The following is a 20,585-nucleotide window of genomic DNA, read 5'->3' on the forward strand; positions in this document are numbered from 1 at the left end:
TTAAAGCTGCTGGATACAAAATTAATGCATAGAGATCTCGTGCATTCCTATACACTAATGATGAAAAATCCGAAAGAGAAATTAAGGAAACACTCCCATTTACCACTGCAGCAAAAAATAAAATACCTAGGAATAAACCTACCTAGGGAGACATAAGACTTGTAGGCAGAAAACTATAAGACACTGATGAAAGAAATTAAAGATGATACCAACAGATGGAGAGATATACCATGTTCTTGGATTGGAAGAATCACTATTGTGAAAATGACTATACTACCCAAAGAAATCTACAGATTCAATGCAATCCCTATCAAATTACCAATGGATTTTTTACAGAATGAATGAATGAAAAATCTTAAAATTTGTATGGAGACACTAGAATGAATGAAAAATTGAATGAAAAATCTAGAATGAAAAATCTTAAAATTTGTATGGAGACACAAAAAACCCCGAATAGCCAAAGCAGTCTTGAGGGAAAAAAACGGAGGTGGAGGAATCAGACTCCCTGACTTCAGACTATACTACAAAGCTACAGTAATGAAGACAATATGGTACTGGTACAAAAACAGAAATATAGATCAATGGAACAAGATAGAAAGCCCAGAGATAAACCCATGCACCAATGGTCAACTAATCTATGATAAAGCAGGTAAGGATACACAATGGAGAAAAGACAGTCTCTTCAATAAGTGGGGCTGGAAAACTGGACAGCTACGTGTAAAAGAATGAAATTAGAACACTCCCTAACACCATACACAAAAATAAATTCAAAATGGATTAGAGACCTAAATGAAGACCAGACACTATAAAACTCTTAGAGGAAAACATAAGAAGAACACTCTTTGACATAAACCACAGCAAGATCTTTTTTGATCCACCTCCTAGAATAATGAAAATAAAGACAAAAATAAACAAATGGGACCTAATAAAACTTAGAAGTTTTTGCACAGCAAAGGAAACCATAAACAAGACGAAAAGACAACCCTCAGATTGGGAGAAAGTATTTGTAAACATATCAACGGACAAAGGATTAATCTCCAAAATATATAAACAGCTCATGCAGCTCAATATTAAAAAAAGAAAGAATCCAATTCAAAAATGGGCAGAAGACCTAAAGAGACATTTCTCCAAAGAAGACATACAGATGGCCAAGAGGCACATGAAAAGTTGCTCAACATCACTAATTATCAGAGAAATGCAAATCAAAAGCACAATGAGGTATCACCTCACACCAGTTAGAATAGGCATCTCAGAAAAGTCTACAAACAACAAATGCTGGAGAGGGTCTGGAGAACAGGGAACCCTCTTGCACTCTTGGTGGGAATGTAAATTGATACAGCCACTATGGAGAACAGTATGGAGGTTCCTTAAAAAACTAAAAATAGAATTACCATATGACCCAGCAATCCCAGTACTGGGCATACCCAGAGAAAAACGTAATTCAAAAAGACACATGCACCCCAACATTCACTGCAGCACTACTTGCAATAGCCAGGTCATGGTAGCAACCTAGATGCCCATCGACAGACGAATGGATAAAGAAGATGTGGTACATATATACAATGGAATATTACTCAGCCATACAAAGGAACGAAATTGGGTCATTTGTAGAGACGTGGATGGATCTAGAGACTGTCATACAAAGTGAAGTAAGTCAGAAAGAGAAAAACAAATACCCTATGCTAACACGTGTATGTGGAACCTAGAAAAATGGTACAGATGAACCAGTTTGCAGGGCAGAAATAGAGACACAGATGTAGAGAACAAACGTATGGACACCAAGGGGGGAAAGTGGCAGGGTGGTGGTGGTGGTGGTGTGATGAATTGGGAGATTGGGATTGACATGTATACACCGATGTGTATAAAATGGATGACTAATAAGAACCTGCTGTATAAATAAATAAATAAAATAAAGTTCAAAATTTCAAAAAAAAAAAGAAAAACAAACAAAAATTATTTATAGTCATACCACTTACATTTCTCTTTGATTAAATAATATGATTTTGTGTGTTTGTACCTAAACTAATATTCATAAGCAAAATTTAGTCTTATGTGAGATATCTTAGTACATATATTCATAAGGATGAGAGTTCTCCCCAAAATAGAACTTGTAAAGTCCATTGGGGTGATTTCCAACCATTAAGATTTCCATAATAAAGTGCTGGAAATATCCAAAATGAAAAATAAGTAGAACTTGGCACGTAAGAAGGGAGGAAAGATATTTACTAATTAAATTCCATCCTGTATTCTTTCTTTGTTCCAAGGTCCTAGGTGCACATCTCCTTATGATTTATAATGACTTGTTCAGTTTGCTTGTAAGTATTCAGGGTTCCTCTGAATGAGGAAATAAGGAAGCGCCCTTACCTGAAAATGCCACACTCCTTGGCCTGCCTGCTGCAGATGTGGCTGTCCTCCTGGAACTCCATCTCATGAACACATTAGATCTGGTGTCCCATGACCAGTGGCCAGTGAAAGTGTCCCTTCCTTATAACTGGCTTTCCTGCTTGTTCCTAGTCTCCATGGCTCTGGATTACCCAGGAAGTCCTCGAGGATCTGGTCCTCTTGAGCCACAGAGACATAGACAAGCGGGTTAGAGGGATTGCACTCAAGTCAAGAAAGACTTTCTATTAGCTGGGTGGTCTGGCACAAGAGATCTCATTGTTCACAAGGGTATGCGGAATGGAGGCACCAGCATCACCAGCAGACAGGTATATTAGCAGTCACACCTGTGTGTTCACTGGCTTCCTGTCCAATCACTACTCTTTGTTCACAACAGTCTTTGTGCACATATGGTTACTCTGAGCTCACTCTCTTCCAGATAACCCAAGATCTCTGCACACAAGTGTATTGTGATGACATTCATGACCAACTCATAGCTAGTGCCCTCCAAAGACCTCTGTTAATATCCATGCTTTACTTGTAAGAAGGGTCACTTCCATCAACACAGATAAATTTATTAATTAGATTTTATTGGAAGGTATAGACATTCACTGGCAGAATAAGAGACACAGACTAGACATACTTCAATTAAATAGGAAGAAAAACCACGGCAGTTCAAGCCCAGAATGACAGGGGCAATATGACAGTGTCATATCAATGAAACAGGCTGAGAACAATGTGTCACAAAGGGTGGATGAGTAAAGAAAGATTTCTGGTAAGTAGAATGTCAAAGACAGTGAGTGAGGAGAACCTAAAGACAAACCACTGTCTTTATTCTTCAGCCTGGAGATGAATGAACACAGGAGATAACCACTTCTCCAAAACAATGTGGCAAATCTCTAAATCTGCATGATTCATTATTCTAAAAATATTTCCTCTAAAAGTTAACTATGTATTTTTAAGTTCATACCAAAATTCTCCAATAAAGGTACATAGGCTTGCAATACCTATGGGAATACTGTCACTAATAAATATGGGAAAATTGCTACTAATACTGGTACCAACAAACTATTAATTTGTATATTTATAGAGCTAACATTTTCAAAAAATAAAAAGAATTTGTGTTAGCTTAGAATGATTTAAGAATACTGTGGTAAATAAAATTAGGAAGACAGATAAAGGAAAATAAGTTACAGGAGATACCCAGGTGTCACCAGGGGTAAACTCCATGTCCAAAATACACTGATGCAAACAGCTGAAACATGATTCGTTACATAATCTACAATGCACTTGAGAAAAATATAGCAGGTTTTCAGGAAAAGTACAAGTATTATTTAGGTAAACCATAGATGCGTATGTGTGTGTGTGTGTGTGTGTGTGTGTGTGTGCGTGTGTGTGTGTGCGGAGAAAGAGAGAGAGACAGAGAGATTGAAAGACACATGCCACACACACACAAAGACAGAGAGAAAGAGACAGGGACAGAAACAGAACTAGAAACAGAGACAGAACACTTTTCACATGGCGTCAAATTATTGTGTGTTCTTCTGGACATCTCCAACACATCCCTAAAGTAATAAGAATGATAAATTTTCAGGCAAATATATCCTTAAATCTTGTCTGTTGAATATTCCCCATTTGTCAAATCTATTCTCGAATTTGCCCCTTAGCACTCACCCCCAAGGTCTCCAGAGGCTGGACACTACAACGAGGCTCCCTAGCCCAAGAGAGACTTCTGGAGGAACTCAAAGCTTTAGAGAGAGTTCAGGGTGTTTATTCCCAGGACCCACTCCCTATTAGGGCCCGGTTTGGCAATGACTTAATTGCTCTACCTGTGGACAGGTCCTGTTGGTCCATTCTGTTCTTCAGCTACAAGCCTCTTCAGGCTTCCTAAGTGAGTCTGCCCCTTGCTCCTTCAGTCCTGGGGCAGTAAAGGTTTTCTGCTATTGCAGACTCTGTGTTGCTTTCCTGTCCCTTGTGAGTTTCCTTTTAATCCCGTGCATATCTTTGTTAATAGTCCCTTAATTAACTGCACTTCAATTACCCCTCTTGAGTGTTTTTAATTTCCAGGACCCTGACCAGTAAATTATGGAAAATGTTATGCTCTTTTAGATCGCAAATGTCTATCTAACTAGGGAGGGCACAATAGTTTTCTAGCAAATTTCCATATGGCTAAAGTACTAGGTGTTAAATATTATAGATATTGATAATCCTAAAACAAAATCAAGGAAAAGTATGAGTTTAATTTCCATTTGATGTGCAGATAAATGCAGCATTCTTTGATTTGCACCATGGATAGCTCTACTTTGTTGATGTCTGTGTGTTTGTAGGCCCATCAAAGTAATACCGGTGCTCAGAGAGGTTAAATGCAGATGATAGGAAATTGGACTAAAGCTTTCACCAGGAACAAATGAGTAAGGAAACATAAAAACTGAATATTCCTGGGGAATACTGAAAAAAACATTCTGAAGTAAATTTTGGTCTTGAGTTTTCCAACTAAAGGAGTAAATCATACACTTCGGTGCACCAGAAATGCCAAAAGTGCCAATTGTGGTTTCACATGCCACAACGGGCACTTACATAACTACGAGGCAGAAAAAGAAACATGTTACATACATTGTGCAGATAAGGTATTACATGACTCTCCCAAATGTAGACCAAGTTCATTGATAAACCAACATACCTGAATTACAGTTAAGAACTTTTTCTTCACAGGATTCTTCCTCATTCTTAGAGGGATCTAGAATACCATTCTATGTACTGGATTTCCAACATCTAAAGATATGTGATATCTTTTTGCAATGGGTGACTAATTTGATCACATTGTACCTCAAATATTAAACAGATATATGCTTAACTAATTCTCTAATAATGACAATTGATTCTGTCTTTACAAAGCTTTGTATTTGATGACACTGCTATGTCCTAGCTGGTGAACTCATTAGAAAGACTCTTAGGTAACAGCATCAAGGTCAGGAATAGCTACCTTCTATTAGAAAGAAACCTGGATATTATAAAATTGACTTCCATTTGAAAGATTTAAAAAACTGATAAAAATGAGAAATTATTATTTTAAGATTAGGGTATTCAGGTTTAGAGAGAGGTACAGTGACTTATCCAGGGTCACACAATAAAGTGGTAGTAGAGCTGTGACTCAAACACTCCAGGTTAGTGTTCTTTATTGTTAATTCAGAGCACTGAACAAACCAGAGAAAAAGATAAGCCTTAAGGATCACATAAAATATTAATAATTTTCATAATTGCTTCATTTGTGTCCAAACCTTTCATGGCTGGTAAACCAAGCTCAGAAGTAGAAGTTTCATCTGATTTAGTCAACTGTACTGTATTCTATAAGTCAATTTTAATGACCCTGTAAGATCTTTCATCACAACCTAGATGAAATGCTTTATAACTTGAAACAGGCTTTACTTCACTTTCTACCTCTACTACCAACTAATCTGTAGCATACTTATTCTTTGGGCCCCATCTTTTCCACCAATAATAGGAACAGTTTATATTAGATAATAATGGGGGTCTTTCCAGTGTAAGCATTCCAAATATTTTTAATAACTTTTCAAGTAGGAAAAATTTCTACATGCTAAAGGCTGCACTATCTGTGAAAATCCCAAATATGAGGAAATTTTCCCAAATATGTCAATGGAACACTGAATGGAATTTCTACTTGAATCAGTCACCCTGTGATTATTTTTGATGTCATCAAAACAAACTCTAAGCTTAGCCTTATACCATTCAATACCGTATAAAGCTATTTTCCTAAATCAGCTGCCTATTCCATCTCCAGGACTGCTGTAAATTTCCACAGGATTAAAATATTTGAAAGAATCACCTTTGAAGTCTGAGACCACTCTGGATTTCACAATCCACATGGTCATTTGATTAGTTGTTCAAATATTGGAAATTTTGCTAATATTAAAATTATGTTTTTGACCCATAAAATGTGTGTCTTTTCTCCCCACTCAGACTTAAATAAGCAGGATTCTTATGTAGGATATTTCAAAACAAAATCTCATTAAATTTCTCTGCGTGGAAAACAAAGCTAGGGAATCATTGGCAAGTTACAGGGAAAAGGTTGGAAAATTACACACATTTTAGGAAGATTATACTCTTTGAAAGAGGACCATTTAAAAACATTGAGTGACTATTTTCAGGAAGAAAATTCAATAGAAAATTATCCTTTGTTCCCATCTCTCTGTCACATCTCCTGCCAAAGAGCTAATTCTTGGTGTCAGTATATTTAGTCATTTTGTGGTGCTGGTAATGACCTCAAAACTCTAAATGCTTCCTGGGAACAACAAGAGATCCACAATGAGTTCATTCCTGCACTAATGGACACAACCTCAGTTTTATTTTCAAGTGAATTTGTTGAGTTGATCACATCTCTCTCTAAATTGCAACAAAATGATAATTGGAGTTAAGAGATCTATCTTCTGGTAAAAGTGAAATTGAAATTACATACCTTGATTTAAAGTTATCAGGTGGCATGAGTTCCAAAGTATGAGTTGGTCCATATAGGTTTACAACATATAATTTGATTGTTGGGTTCACTTGACCTGCCTTTGAGAAAATGAAAGTTGCAATGCAAATACATTATTAGAATATATTGAGAAAGAAAGAAAATGCATTTTTAATAGAGCTTCATTGGAGAATAATTGCTTCACAATACTGTGTTAGTTTCTGCTGTACAACAAATTGAATCAGCCATATGCATACATATATCCCCCATCCCCTCCCTCTTGCATCAACCTCTTATCCCACCCCTCTAGCTAATCTCACTGTGCTATGCTGCTGCTTCCCACTAGCTATCTATTTTACATTTGGTAGTGTATATATGTCGATGCTACTCTCACTTTGCCCCAGCTTCCCTCCCCAACCCCTGACACCATGTCCTCAAGTCCATTCTCTGTCTATGGCTTTATTCCTGCCCTGCCACTTGTTCATCAGTACCAATTTTTTTTTTACATTCCATATATATGAGTAAGTCAGAAAGAGAAAAGAAAACGCATTTTGATTCTTTTACAATTTTGTGTTAGAATGGGGAAAAAAGTTTAACTTCTCTAAAGTAGAATGATTTTAAATGCAACAACATGATTGCTCTCAATTGTTTTTGTAGATTGCTGCTTCTCTAGCACTTTAGTCAGACAATTAAAGGTGACAGAAAATCATGATGACTTTACTCATTAGGCAATGCTCTGTGTTCTTCCCCTAGAATGACACCAGAAGGGCTGGCTTTACAAAACAACTAGTAGATAAAGCAGCTGCTCACACTATAGGATATGAAAAGCAAAGGGAAGAAAGCTTGGCTAATTAAAAAAAAAAAAAAAAAAGAAGAAGAAAGAAAAAGAAAACCTACCCTATCCCAGTGCCACATGTTTAAAATTCCACAATACCTAATTTCTTCCATGCATGAATCATCATAGGTTTTCTTTTAAATTATAATGAATACTAAATGAGGTATAAATGTCCCTTGGGATGTGGACCATGGAGCAGAATGCCCTCACTATGTACCTGGCATGAAGACTAGAAAGACAGTGGTAAGAAAATGTAATTTGAGTTTATTAAATCAAAATTTATGAAATAATAACTAGTCTGTATAGCAGTTCGTGTGTTTCTGGCTCCGACTTTGTGTTAAAGCAGCACATGAATTATCGTATTCTATGTTCCTACTACAGTCCTAAGACTTATTTATAACCATTTTCCAGATGAAAATGGAGGAGCTTAGCAAATTGTGCAGGGTGAAACATCCAATAACTGAGGGAGCTAGTATTTAACCCCAGGATGCTCTTCACTGCTCTAGATTTGCTTCCATTCATTCCTAGGCCTTCAAAGTTTTTCTGAATACACTGTGAACTCTTAGCGAGCAGAAATGGGAACTTATGCCAATATATCTCAAGCAGGTAGGATGAACGAATGAAAGAATGTTTATGTGAATAAATAATTAACAGAATCAATTGGCTACTTGTGGCTCAATGTGTTTCTAAACAATACACCAGTATCATTGTGGTGTAGCTGCTTTGTGAAGAGAAGACCATGTGAGATATACAGAGAAGGACAAGGAAATTAAAAGCGAGTTGAATTAAAAGACCTGACAAAAATCTAAAGGGAATGATAAAAGTGATTTAAAGAAAGATTCAGGGCTTCCCTGGTGGCGCAGTGGTTGAGAGTCCGCCTGATGATGCAAGGGACACGGGTTCGTGCCCCGGTCCGGGAAGATCCCACATGCCGCGGAGCGGCTGGGCCAGTGAGCCATGGCCGCTGAGCCTGTGCATCGGGAGCCTGTGCTCCGCAACGGGAGAGGCCACAACAGTGAGAGGCACGTGTACCGCAAAAAAAAAAAAGAAAAAGAAAGATTCATGTTCAAGGAATTGGTACTGACAAAACCCAGAGTTAAATCAGGAGAGAAGCAACATAATGCATTCCACCAATAATCAGTAATAGCTCCTCAAGAATGTTTTGTTAAGTTATTAAAAATAACGAACATGGAGGGGAGGGAGGAGGGATGAATAGACGAAGTAACAGGATTTGTAGAGCAGTGAAAAACACTCTGTATTTTTCATTACACGTATGTCCAAAACCATAATGCATAACAACAAGATGGAACTGTAATGTAAACTCTGTACTTTGGGTGACTATGATGTGTCAATGGAGCTTCATCAATTATATCAAACACACAACTCTGATGGGGGGTGCTAAGTGGGAGCTGGGGGTATATGGCACAAATATCTTCCGTCCCCTCAAGTTTGCTATGAATCTTAAACTGCTCTTAAAAAATAAAGTCTTCATTTAAAAAATGACTAGCACGTCTGTGGGAGCATATCACACACATCAGAAGTTTGATCCAAAGAAAGGGGTCCAGAAAGGCTTTCATTTTAGAAATGCAGTGACTATAAAGAGAGATTATGAAAATGGTTCATATGATAAAGGGCCTCCTGGAAGATAAGCTATGAGCCTGCCTCACAGAGAAGGCTCAGGTGTCAAACTTTGTAAAGCTTTTTATTGCTCTAAAACCCTCCAGTGCTTGGGTTCATCTGTCTTGGGCAATTTAGCCTTCTACCTCATTTAGGAGGTCCCTTTCACATCACTTTTGTTTTAATTCCATTGCCATGTTTCTCCCTGAAAGTATTGGTCTTTCTCTGTATTTTTTGAGTCTAACCATTTCTCTAGCTTGATCAGGTATGTTAAAATTTAGATCTGGGGCAGAGTATATAGCAGTGTCATTCAAAGTGCTTTTTTTAAACTAGCAGCATCAATTAGAACCATAGAAACACAAATTCATGGGCCCCAAACGGACGGACCTATATTCAGACCAAGAATCAGAATCTTTGGGTGTGGACCTAAAAATCTGTGTTGTAAGAGGATTTCCAGATGATTATAATTAGTATGCAAATGTTGCTAAGACACTGATATATGTGCATATATCTATATATCGATATATACTACTGCTCAGCAGTTATTAAAGGTGAACTTGCATGAAAATCATCCAGAGGGCCTGGAAAGCTAATTAAACCACTGACCGCTGAAGCCTACCTCCAGCATCTTTAATGTCTAGATGGGACATGAGAATTCACATTTCTAATAATTTCCCAGATGAGACTGACATTGCTGGTAAACGGGCAACATTTTGAGAACTGGTTCAGTTTAATCTACGAATCACAGAAATCTGGGTTCAAGTTTGACTGTTATTTATTGGATATGGACCATGGACAGGATGTTAAAGATCCTCAAGTATTATTTTATTTGATTCTCAAAAATGAGACATTTCTCTGAGAATACATCACAGTCAGAAGTTTTGAGCCAAAGTAGATTTCCTTTCAGTGGAAAAAACCATCTCATACTTTTGTTATATGGACTAACAAAAAAGATGATTTTCAAAAGTGCCAAAAAATAGTATATACTTAATTACATAATTAACTCATGAATTAAAAATAATGGTCAGACACTGATTTTTCTAGTGAGTGAAAAACTGTGTTCATATTTTTTAGGGCTTCCCTGGTGGCGCAGTGGTTGAGAGTCTGCCTGCCGATGCAGGGGACATGGGTTCGTGCCCCGGTCCGGGAAAATCCCACATGCGGAGCGGCTGGGCCCGTGAGCCATGGCGGCTGAGCCTGCGCGGCCGGAGCCTGCTCCGCAACGGGAGAGGCCACAACAGTGAGAGGCCCGCGTACCGCAAAACAAACAAACAAACAAAAAAAATTGATTAAAGAAAAAGAGAAATTAAATTAAATTTGATCAATTTTTATGAATTCTTATCAGTGATGTCTTATTTTATGACATACTTTGTCAAAGATATACACAGTTATTACCACATATTAAGGCAGTTTTTTTCAGGTCTATAGGACTATACAGGATCACTGGTATCCCAATTAGCTTTCACATGAAAACAAATTAAAGGTTGTATACACACCATGAGTCTAAAAGTCCATGATTGAAGTACAAGATAAAATTAGAAAGCCATTACTATAATAAAGCATTTGTGAAAAATGCCAACTAATTTATTATATGAATTTTAAATACTTTCAGATTCAAATAAAAGAAAAGTTTGGAGCCATCATTAAACAAGAGGATCATTGATAAATGAAAACATAACCACTTAACATCCGTTTGGTTCAAAGTCAATGCAAGTTTGTTATCTCCCTCTGAATTTGTATGAAATTACTGGAACTGAAAGATAGTAAAGAAATGAAAACATCTAAAAAAAAAAGTTGTGTACACCTATGGTCAGTTTTAGACAAAAAACCAAACATTAAGCTCTTTCCAAAATTCAGCTCTCTAGCATTCTATAATCTCAATTTGATTTCTTTCCTTGGAGTTTTGAAATTAAGTGCACATTGCAAGTTCATTTGTACCCTTTAATATTTGAATTGTTTCAATAGTTTGCAAATTAGAGGAGTTCATCTATTCGCTTTTTAACAGTCTAATTTGCTACAAAGACTGCAAACCCATAGAATCCTTCCTCTATGATTCTGAAACACAAGCCTCAATAATACTTAACCTTATTTTACTGGCAACCAAACTGTCATTAAATGAGATAATGTTTTAATTAAGAAGATTAACCTGAGTTGCTGAGATAGAACTGTGCATCTTTTTTGTGCTGAATTGCTAATGATAGGGTATTTATAAATTCTGAATTATGCTGAATTAAGCAAAATACAAATATATTTGTTTAGTGTAAGTATTTCATTAGTAAACCTGACCACATTGGGTATTTGCTGCACTCGTTTTAATCTAGTTTAATTTGAAGCACAATTTAGTGTGAACTCTATGCATTACTTCGATGTCTAAAGCACCACTTTTTGGAAGTTTATTGCATAAGTAAGAACAAATCAAAATAACACATTTGTTAGTGGAAAAACTAACAAACATTTTTTTTTAAACCAGAGTAGAAAATAATGAGACTGAAAATTCAAGTAATAGACTGAAAATTATTCTGAAATTTATTCTGAGAACAAGGATGAAAACCCAGACCTAGTTTCTTTGAGTCCTGTTGTCTTAAGCACCTGGGCAGATATTTCTACTGACAGCCACGTGAGGACTTGGGATTCTTTCTCTTTGGCCACTATAATATTTGTCTTTATTTTTAATACTCCTCAATGGTAGTCATTAATACACACTCAGGACCTTCATTATGTATTACATACATCATTTATTAAATATACAGGCTAAGAATTTTACTCATACGGAGCTGAGTCATTTGCAGTTAATGGAGCAAAGAGAGCTCCACATCTATTCGTTAACCTGACAAGGAGATATTTTGATTCCAGCTACATCTTCTGAGATACAAGTTAACCTATGGTAGTTTTAGACAGAAAGAGAGAGAGAGACAGAATCAATAAACTTGAGTTATTTCTCTGTTCTCTAAATAACTATGACTTTTATAAAAGGACTTAGCCTTTTAGAAGCTTAGTTGGCCCAATTGTAAAACAGAGGCACTTGTGAAGACGGCCGAATGAAGAAAAAACGTGAAAAGTCTCCCTGAAAATATATAGCATATTATTAGCACACAGGATTTACCCATTTAGTAAACAAACATTATTATTATTTTATGCCTAGCTTTACTATTAAGAAATATTAATTAATTAAATAATAACTTATTAAATAAAAACAAATTGTCTAGGTTTGTCAACCCAGTATCTTCTGACTTACTGATGACTTATTTAGATTTTCTCAGATGTTTCTGTATGTCCATTTGTTTGCCTTAGTCTTGATAAAATTATAAGGCCTAGGAGTGTCCAAGTTCAAGCACCAAGAGTCTGTAACTGAGAAGGCAACTCGAAGATGCAGCTATTACATATGGCTCTTCTGTGTGAATCCTAAAATCCCCACTCCTCTTGGAAAATGAATTACAGAAAGTGGTCCCTTCCCTGGGGTTGATTTTATTCCCTTTGTGCAATGCACACACTGAACAGCTCTGAGTGACTGTCTTGCCCATTGACATGTGCTTTTCACAGTATGGACCCATTCTTCATTTTGTATTTACATTGTCAGGTGAACTTTCATTATTATAAGTAAATCAAATGGGGTGAGAATATATTTCAAAAATCTTTTAATTTTTTCTCTGGAAAAAATAACTGGTACAGGTATGTTGTACCCGCACAAACTGTCATACATAAAACATGGCTAAATCTACAATTGGAGAAGACATAAGTACTTTTCTTGGAGTACCATACAAATGTCTTGGGAAATATAATTATTCTGTTGTTAGGTCAAATTGCCATTTTTTCCTGAAGAGCACTGAGTATACGTGCTTTCAGATCTATGTCCAGAGAAGACCCTAAAAATAATATTTCAAAATCATGGAATCTTATTCCTCTCAAACCTGCTGTCTTCCGTAGCTGTCAATCAGTCACTCTGTTACTACAACCTATTGGAAGGAAGATAGGATGGGGAGAAAGATAGCACAGAATCTCCCTGAGGAAACAGGCTTCGCAGCCCTGACTCTCCATATTCACTACTTTCCTTCCTCCTGTCCCCACCTTGGATAACTTGAGTCTTGTAGATGATAGGAAAATGAGGAAAGTCATCCCCCCCGACCATGCCTTCATTGCAGGAGTAGAAAAATACACGTGATGGATAATTTTTCCAGTACTCTGCCCAGTTAAGGTACTGCACAAACTTAAAGGTATAAAACCTATTGTACTTTGGAAACACAAGGTACAACTCACTAAAGAAATGGCTTAATAAAGACTTCTAAATGAAATCAGCAGCCTTCTCTTACCTCATTAAGAGCTAAAACGTATAAACTTGAATTTTAAAAGTTTTCTATAAGACATCCTTACATGATTAATGCTTGCAGGGGGGCTCACTTTTTTTTGTTTTGTAAACATGGGGAAAATAAACTTTAAAGCAAGAGACCTTAGATAATTAACGATGACATATAAGAGAAAAACCAGTACCCTCCAGATGGTTCCACAGCCTGCTTTCAGAGGCCTCACCCAACACTTAAAAATAGTTTTGCTATCTGGGCAGGGTTTCCATATTCGCTTCACTCAATAAAACAATTCCATCTATTCCAGCTATGCCTGGCTATGGTTCTACCCCAGCATTTGATAAAGTATGTTCTGCCAAAATAATACTGGTGCTAATATTAATACTCATAAATTCTCTATGGTTAGTCTATTCTTTATTGGTGATTCTTTATGTTTAGTCTTTATTTATTTATTTATTTATTTTTGCGGTACGCGGGCCTCTCACCGCCGCGGCCTCTGCCTTTGTGGAGCACAGGCTCCGGACGCGCAGGCTCAGTGGCCACGGCTCATGGGCCCAGCCGCTCCGCGGCATGTGGGATCTTCCCGGACCGGGGCACGAACCCGTGTCCCTTGCATCGGCAGGCGGACTCTCAACCACTGCGCCACCAGGGAAGCCCTAGTCTATTTTTTATTGAGATTATTTATGCTTAGTCTATTCCTTACTAGGGATTCTTTATGCTCAGTCTACTTTTTTAGGAGATTTTTAATACACATTAGCAAGCAGTATATTAAGTGCTCTAAGAAATCATCTGGAAAAAAGCTAGATTTTTTTTTTTCAAACTGAGACTTCCCAACTGATTTGACTGTGACACTTTTTGCTCCTGTATAATAGCTATTAACAACTCACAGAATATACCTTGGAGAAACTTTTGCCCTGGGATCAATGCTGCTTCTTATGTTTTCTCACCCTCTTTTCAACCAGGAAGGTGAGGGATAAAGAATGAGAGCATCAAAGTGAAAGAAATACAGCAAAAGTTCCTGCACCCTTGAATCATCTTTAGCTGTTCATACACAAGCACTGCGCACAGACCGCTGCAAGCTCTCAGAATGATGACTCTGTCGACCGGTAAGGGGGCTTATTTTATTCTCCAAAGACAACTTGTTCATGAACTGAGAATACTATCAATCAAGTCACGGGCACACAGAGCGGGGGGACAAACAGGGCTTCCACTTCACTTACCTTAGGGTATGGATACTTCTTTCCTTTGGGATACAAAGCTCCAGTAAACCGGGGGATAACCATGTTAGGCACCAAGGAATCATTTATCATCAGGAAGGCAAGCCTTTCTCCATCTGGTGACCACCAGTGGGCGATGTGAGAATGCAGAAGTTCCTCTAGAATAAACGAGTGTTATTTGAAAACAACTGTAGATGTGGGTTCAGTGACCCACAAACATCTGTCCTTGAAATCTTCATTGGACATAAATCTTTTCTATACAGTGTGGTGGATTTTATCAACTTCATGAAGAATTCTGTATTTCTGAGCTACCCTTTTGATCCCAAGAAAAGGAGATGCAAAGAAAGGAAAGAATAAAGCAGTGAAGTCAGGATTTCATGGATTGTCAACAATGTGAACAGAGGAGATGAAAGCACTATCAGAGTAAAAAGAATGAGAACAGTAATTGAAGACTGAAACATGGCATAAAACCATATTTGTGTCGTTATTCATTCATATCTGCATTCAGTCCTATTTCCATCCTCTCATCATCAAACAAGTGGAATACCTACTAGATTCGTTAAACTATTCTAAGCTCTAAGGAAATAAAATTTTAAAAAATATACTGGATATCTTTCACGTGACCCCCGATCCACTATCCACTTTTCTACACCTGATTTCTGGCCCAGGAAATTAACCTGTATGAACTATATCAAAAGGGCTCCCATGCTCTCTAGAGCATGGCCACTATGGTACTGTGGCAAGAGATTAGAAGAAGGAGAGTAAAGTCAGAGTATGTATTCCCTTGGCTCTGTCCTGAAATGTCACCTGAGGCTTGCTGAGTGCTTTAAATGATCTCACTACTCCTATCAATGCAGCCTCATCTACACAATTTTCTCCTTTTGTATCTGATCATGGCTCACTTCTATCATCATAGGGGTGCACATCGCCTGGCTGCTACTAGTCTAGATTATAGTTCTGTCATTTATGGATCCCCTATACCTTCACCTCTGTGAATTATCTTTTTGTAAATAAATAGTTTTCAAATTATTGAATATGCTAACTCTTTTCCTTTTAAGACCCTAACAAAATACCAGCAGTAGACTCAGAAAAGACACCTTCAAAATTAGATTTTGGGATTAGGTTGGAGACCTTTGATGTAATAATAACTTTTTTGGGGGGAATTGGGAGCATAGATAATCCATAGCAAGGGATGGAATCAATGAATAATCAATTGTCACTGGTGATGACATAGAATAAAATGCAGCTAGAGAGGAAAAGCGTTTGGAGGACAAGTGATGGTGACACTCAGTTGCTACAAAAATGACAACGATAAAGATTATAAGTGAAGTTCTTATGACACCTCAGAGGGATTACATAGGAATAAACAGAAATTGAAATCATGACAACTAAATTAGGAAAACACAAAAGGTCACCATGGCAACTTTGGGGTCCCTCTCTTCTGTAGTTGAAGAGCAGATGTGGCTGAGGTCCGAGAGAACATAGAAAGTGTTGCAGAGGTGCAACACAGATTAGGGTCTCAACTTCACTTGTGTTTTAAAGCTAAGACAGCAATATTGGTAGAGAAGTATTGGGAGCCTGACAAATAGGCTAAGGATGCTTGGGTAGATGTGTGCAGTACGCTTACTGCTTTCTGGACCAGTCTCATAAATAACACATTTTATAGTGGAATGTCGGCTGAAGATTTTGAACCTCAAAATTTCCACAAGTCTTCTTGCTGACTGAAGCAACCTCTATACAAGGGAGCTAGACCTCCTCTGCATAAAGGCAGAGTGAAAGAGTAATTCCTGTAAATTTTAAGAGGCTGCATCCCTAGGGAAAAGGTTAGAGATGTGGTAGCCTGGGATACACTGGGATATCTATTAAAAAGTGAGGAAATTTGTTGGGATTATATTTATTTAAAAGTAAAGAGGGCCTGTACTCTGGATTTTGAAGAACACCGTAAACTACATTCACATGTGCTGACCTGTTTTATTCCCAGGTAACCTCTAAAACTGCCAGTTCTGAGAAGAACCTGAGCAGGCGAGGGCTGTGCAGCAGACCAAGGCCATGGTCCAATCTTTCCTACCATCTTGACCCTGTGACCAAGCAGATACGATGGTAGTCCAAGTGTCCTTCCCAAACAGAGATGTTGTGTGAAGCTTCTGGCAATCACCGTATGACAATCAGAGCACAGGCATTACAAGCTTTAGGGAAAGGCCATTTTCTCCTGTGCCGATAAATATTCCCCAATTCAAAAGCAGCTCTCTACTGAGCTATGGTAGAAATAATTAGGCTGACCATGGGATACCAAGTGACTATGCAACCCAAACTGTCCATCTTATCTGATTCACTGACCATAAAACTAAACACATACAGCTATATTCCACTATAAGACAGAAGGGGTTTATAAGGAACTGGACTAGAACGTATAAGTGAACTGCCCATCGTATTGCATCCTCTGCTTCATCCTTTCTCCTCCATTTCACGTCTATGCCTCAGGATGCCTATGCCTCTGACATCCTGACATAAGCTGGCAGAGGAGGAGTAAATGTAGGCCTGGTTTATGGGCAGGTTTGCGTGATGTACTTGAACACACTGGAACTGGACAGGCTCTGCACTATCATCTTACCCAGGAGTGGCCTAAAAAGACTATAATAGACATAAATCCTCCCAGTTGGAAGACTTTTAAACAAGATATTTAGCTTTCTACTTCTTGCGGAAGGAGACTTGGCCTGAAGCTTCTACTTCTTGCGGAAGGAGACTTGGCCTGAAGCATAGGTCCATCCAGACTCATGCACAGTAACTAATAAATGGTCACCTGATCAGGGATATGGAAAAGTAAAATCGCAGAATGAGTGACAGGAAGTCTAGGGAAACTAAGTGCATGGACTTGTCAGGAGGGGTAAAAGTGGAAAAATGTGAAGATATTAGTGTCCACCAGAGCACAGCCATAGCAGAGGAGGCTCTCAATGACCAGATGGGCAGTATGACCACCGAGTGCATGCCAGTTTGTCTCTCGTTGCCAATGATAATGATCATTACTAAACACTTGACATGGCATTATTTCCCAGCTGGCCCAGCTGACTACCTGGTGACAGGTGGATTACATGGTAACTCTTCCATCAAGAAAGGGTAGAACTTTGCCATAACAGAAATCGATACATATTCTAGATATGGACATGTCTTTGCTGCCTGTAGTCCTATCAGCACTGCTGTTCGTGGACTTACAGAATAACTTATCCATTACCGCAATAACCCACACTGTGTCACCTCCGCACAGCAAATATTTTACAGCAAAAGGAAGGCAATGGACTCAGAATGGCATTCACTGATTTCTTCATGCTCCCCACTAGCCAGGCTTGATAGAAGAGTAAAATAGTCTGCTCTACCTCGATTTAGGCACTATTTTTTTTTGACACCATCCTTGAAGTTGGGATGTTATCCTCCAGATACTAGTGTCCTGCTTAATGTCCACCAGAGCACATTCATAGCAGAGGAGGTTCTGTGTCCGCCTGCATAACCAGGAAGCACAGATCTAGGAGCTAAGGGGTGGAAGTGTAGTGTTCTCTTTCACTATCACATCAATAATCCACTGGACACAACATTCTGTTTCTTAACCTCATGACAATGGGCTTGGTGGGTGCAGAAGTCCTAATACCTAAGGGAGGATTGCCTCCAAACAAGGAAAATAGTCACAGTTCTGTTCCTCTGAATTAGAAGCTGAAATTTTTCCCTGACCATTTTGGGCTCAGTGTGACTGGAAAAATAAACTGACAGAAAACACAGTCACTGTGCGGGGTCAACGATTAATATCATCTGCCAGGAAGAAAATGTGCCTTTACTATATAAAGAAGGAAAAGGAAGAAGATATTTGGAAGTTAGCAGATTCACAAATACCCTTTTGTCTAATTCCATCTCATTTTCCAGTTCTACATTTCTACATGCCAATTTCCATTTCAATGGAAAACTAAAACGGTAGCAACCTAGTTATTAAGAAGAGGAAGCAAAGGAATAAGATTTGGCAGGAATAAAGTTTTGGTTTGATGCACCAGGTAAATGACCTATCTAGTCAAAATGCTGACTGAAGGTACATGGAAAAAGGAATGAACAGTTCAGGAAAGGAGCTATGATTACCAATTAAGGCCATATGATAAGTTATTTCCGTTCTTAATGGGGCCATTTCCCCCCAAACCTTATATGGAAAACACAGATACTGGCTGTCAATTTCAGACTGGTATGTAACTGGACTAACATCACTCTACAATGAAACGGCAGCAGATGAGACTTTGTGTGTTCCTCTTCTGGGGCCACAGACTTTTCATTTGAATAATAAGAACATTCCCATGGTGTCTGAGTTTAAAAACTCAAAGTGTGGCCAATATGAAGCCAGGCAAATCAAATAAAGAGAAAAAAGTTAGTGCATGGTATTTATTTTGTTGGTTTCCACCCATGGAAATCATGTGGGTTTGGCTGTCTTCTTCAACCAAAACTCACTGCTTCTAACACTGTGAAAACTCCAGGGCTCCCTCCTTCTAGGCCCTAGTAACAGCTGCCCCCCTTCCCTCTTCAGGTATTAACGGCTAAACCATTACTGGCCACAGGTTGTATATCCCTTGTCTTTTACAAGTGGCCTCTTCATAGATAAAGCTGAATACTATTCTGAACGTGCCAATTTTTTTTCCAATAGTGATCCTGACCCTGATTTATTCAAGTAACTTAACATTCAGGTGAGGAGACATGAGTGAGCCACATAACACTGGAGAAAAAACATGCTGCCAATTGAGTGCACGTAAACTCTAAGTCTTGTAAGACCTGTAGGTACAGAGATATCAGATTGTGTTGCCCAAAATCAACACTCAGGGTTTCTAAGAAGCAGGTTGTAACCTGGGTGCTGAAGTACGCGTACACAAGTACTTCCCAAGAATGAGAATGGCCCCAATTTGAGAGCACCATTCAGTAGAAACTGGACATCATCTACCTTTATTTATTTTAGAGTGATTTATGCCTAAAGTTGTTCCTCACAAAAATGATAAAAGAGCAAAGTAGTATATACAAAGAGTTATGTGACTTCCTTCAGGTATATAAAAAAAGCTACCCGAATAGAAAGTAGATAAATAAAAGAATCTTTAATATGCATTTGCTTAAAAGTCCTCTTGAACAAGGCACACATTCTTTAATTGCAACTAGTAGGGACTTTTACTCACGGATTGAAACTTCCTGTAATCAGATTATTTACAAACAATGTATTTTTACACATTGCATTCCATTCCATTTCAATGTAGGCGTGGCTCTTCAATGTCTTTGTTACACTGATTTAGAAAATCTCACGGCAGAGCAGATGGAGTTCTCAACACATGTGGTTTTATATCACAGACACTTAAAAATATAGCCTCAACACAAAGCACTCACAGAAAATTAACTCCTATACGACCACTGTGTTCAGATTAACAAGCAATTCCGAAAACTAAGCTGATTTTATCCATTTGTAGTTTATCAACTTAGATAGCATTTCCTGAGGATCTACTGTCAGCCCTGGGTTTTGGTTGATTTTTTCCCCCTTATTGCCTGTATCTTACTGTCAACTTTCTTGAAAGAATTGTCTATGTTCATAACCTTCTCACTTCCCATTTACAGCTCCATCCACTGCAGGCTTGCTTCTGGCACCACCACTTGACTGATTTTGTTCTAGTCAAATTCTGGTAGCAAATCAAACAGTAACTTTGGAATCCTTAGCTTGTTTGACCTCCTGAGACTTGGCATTGTTGTTTATCATCCTATCTTCCTCT

The 20,585-nt window shown here is 38.1% G+C and overlaps 1 protein-coding gene across 17 annotated transcripts in view; it reads right to left on the reverse strand.

Annotated features, from left to right (window-relative positions):
- DPP10 (dipeptidyl peptidase like 10) overlaps window positions 1–20,585 on the reverse strand; it is a 1,578,941-nt gene that overhangs the window by 94,376 nt on the left and 1,463,980 nt on the right. For all 17 annotated transcript variants that reach the window (XM_079923993.1, XM_079923994.1, XM_079923998.1 and 14 more), the window contains 2 exons: window positions 14,821–14,975; window positions 6,854–6,951 (listed from right to left, as the gene is read on the reverse strand). In XM_079923993.1, the coding sequence (XP_079780119.1) occupies window positions 6,854–6,951; window positions 14,821–14,975 (253 nt within the window). The remainder of the gene's footprint in view (window positions 1–6,853; window positions 6,952–14,820; window positions 14,976–20,585) is intronic.

Source organism: Stenella coeruleoalba (genome assembly GCF_951394435.1).
Source record: "Stenella coeruleoalba genome assembly, chromosome: 6".
Lineage (NCBI taxonomy): Eukaryota > Metazoa > Chordata > Mammalia > Artiodactyla > Delphinidae > Stenella > Stenella coeruleoalba.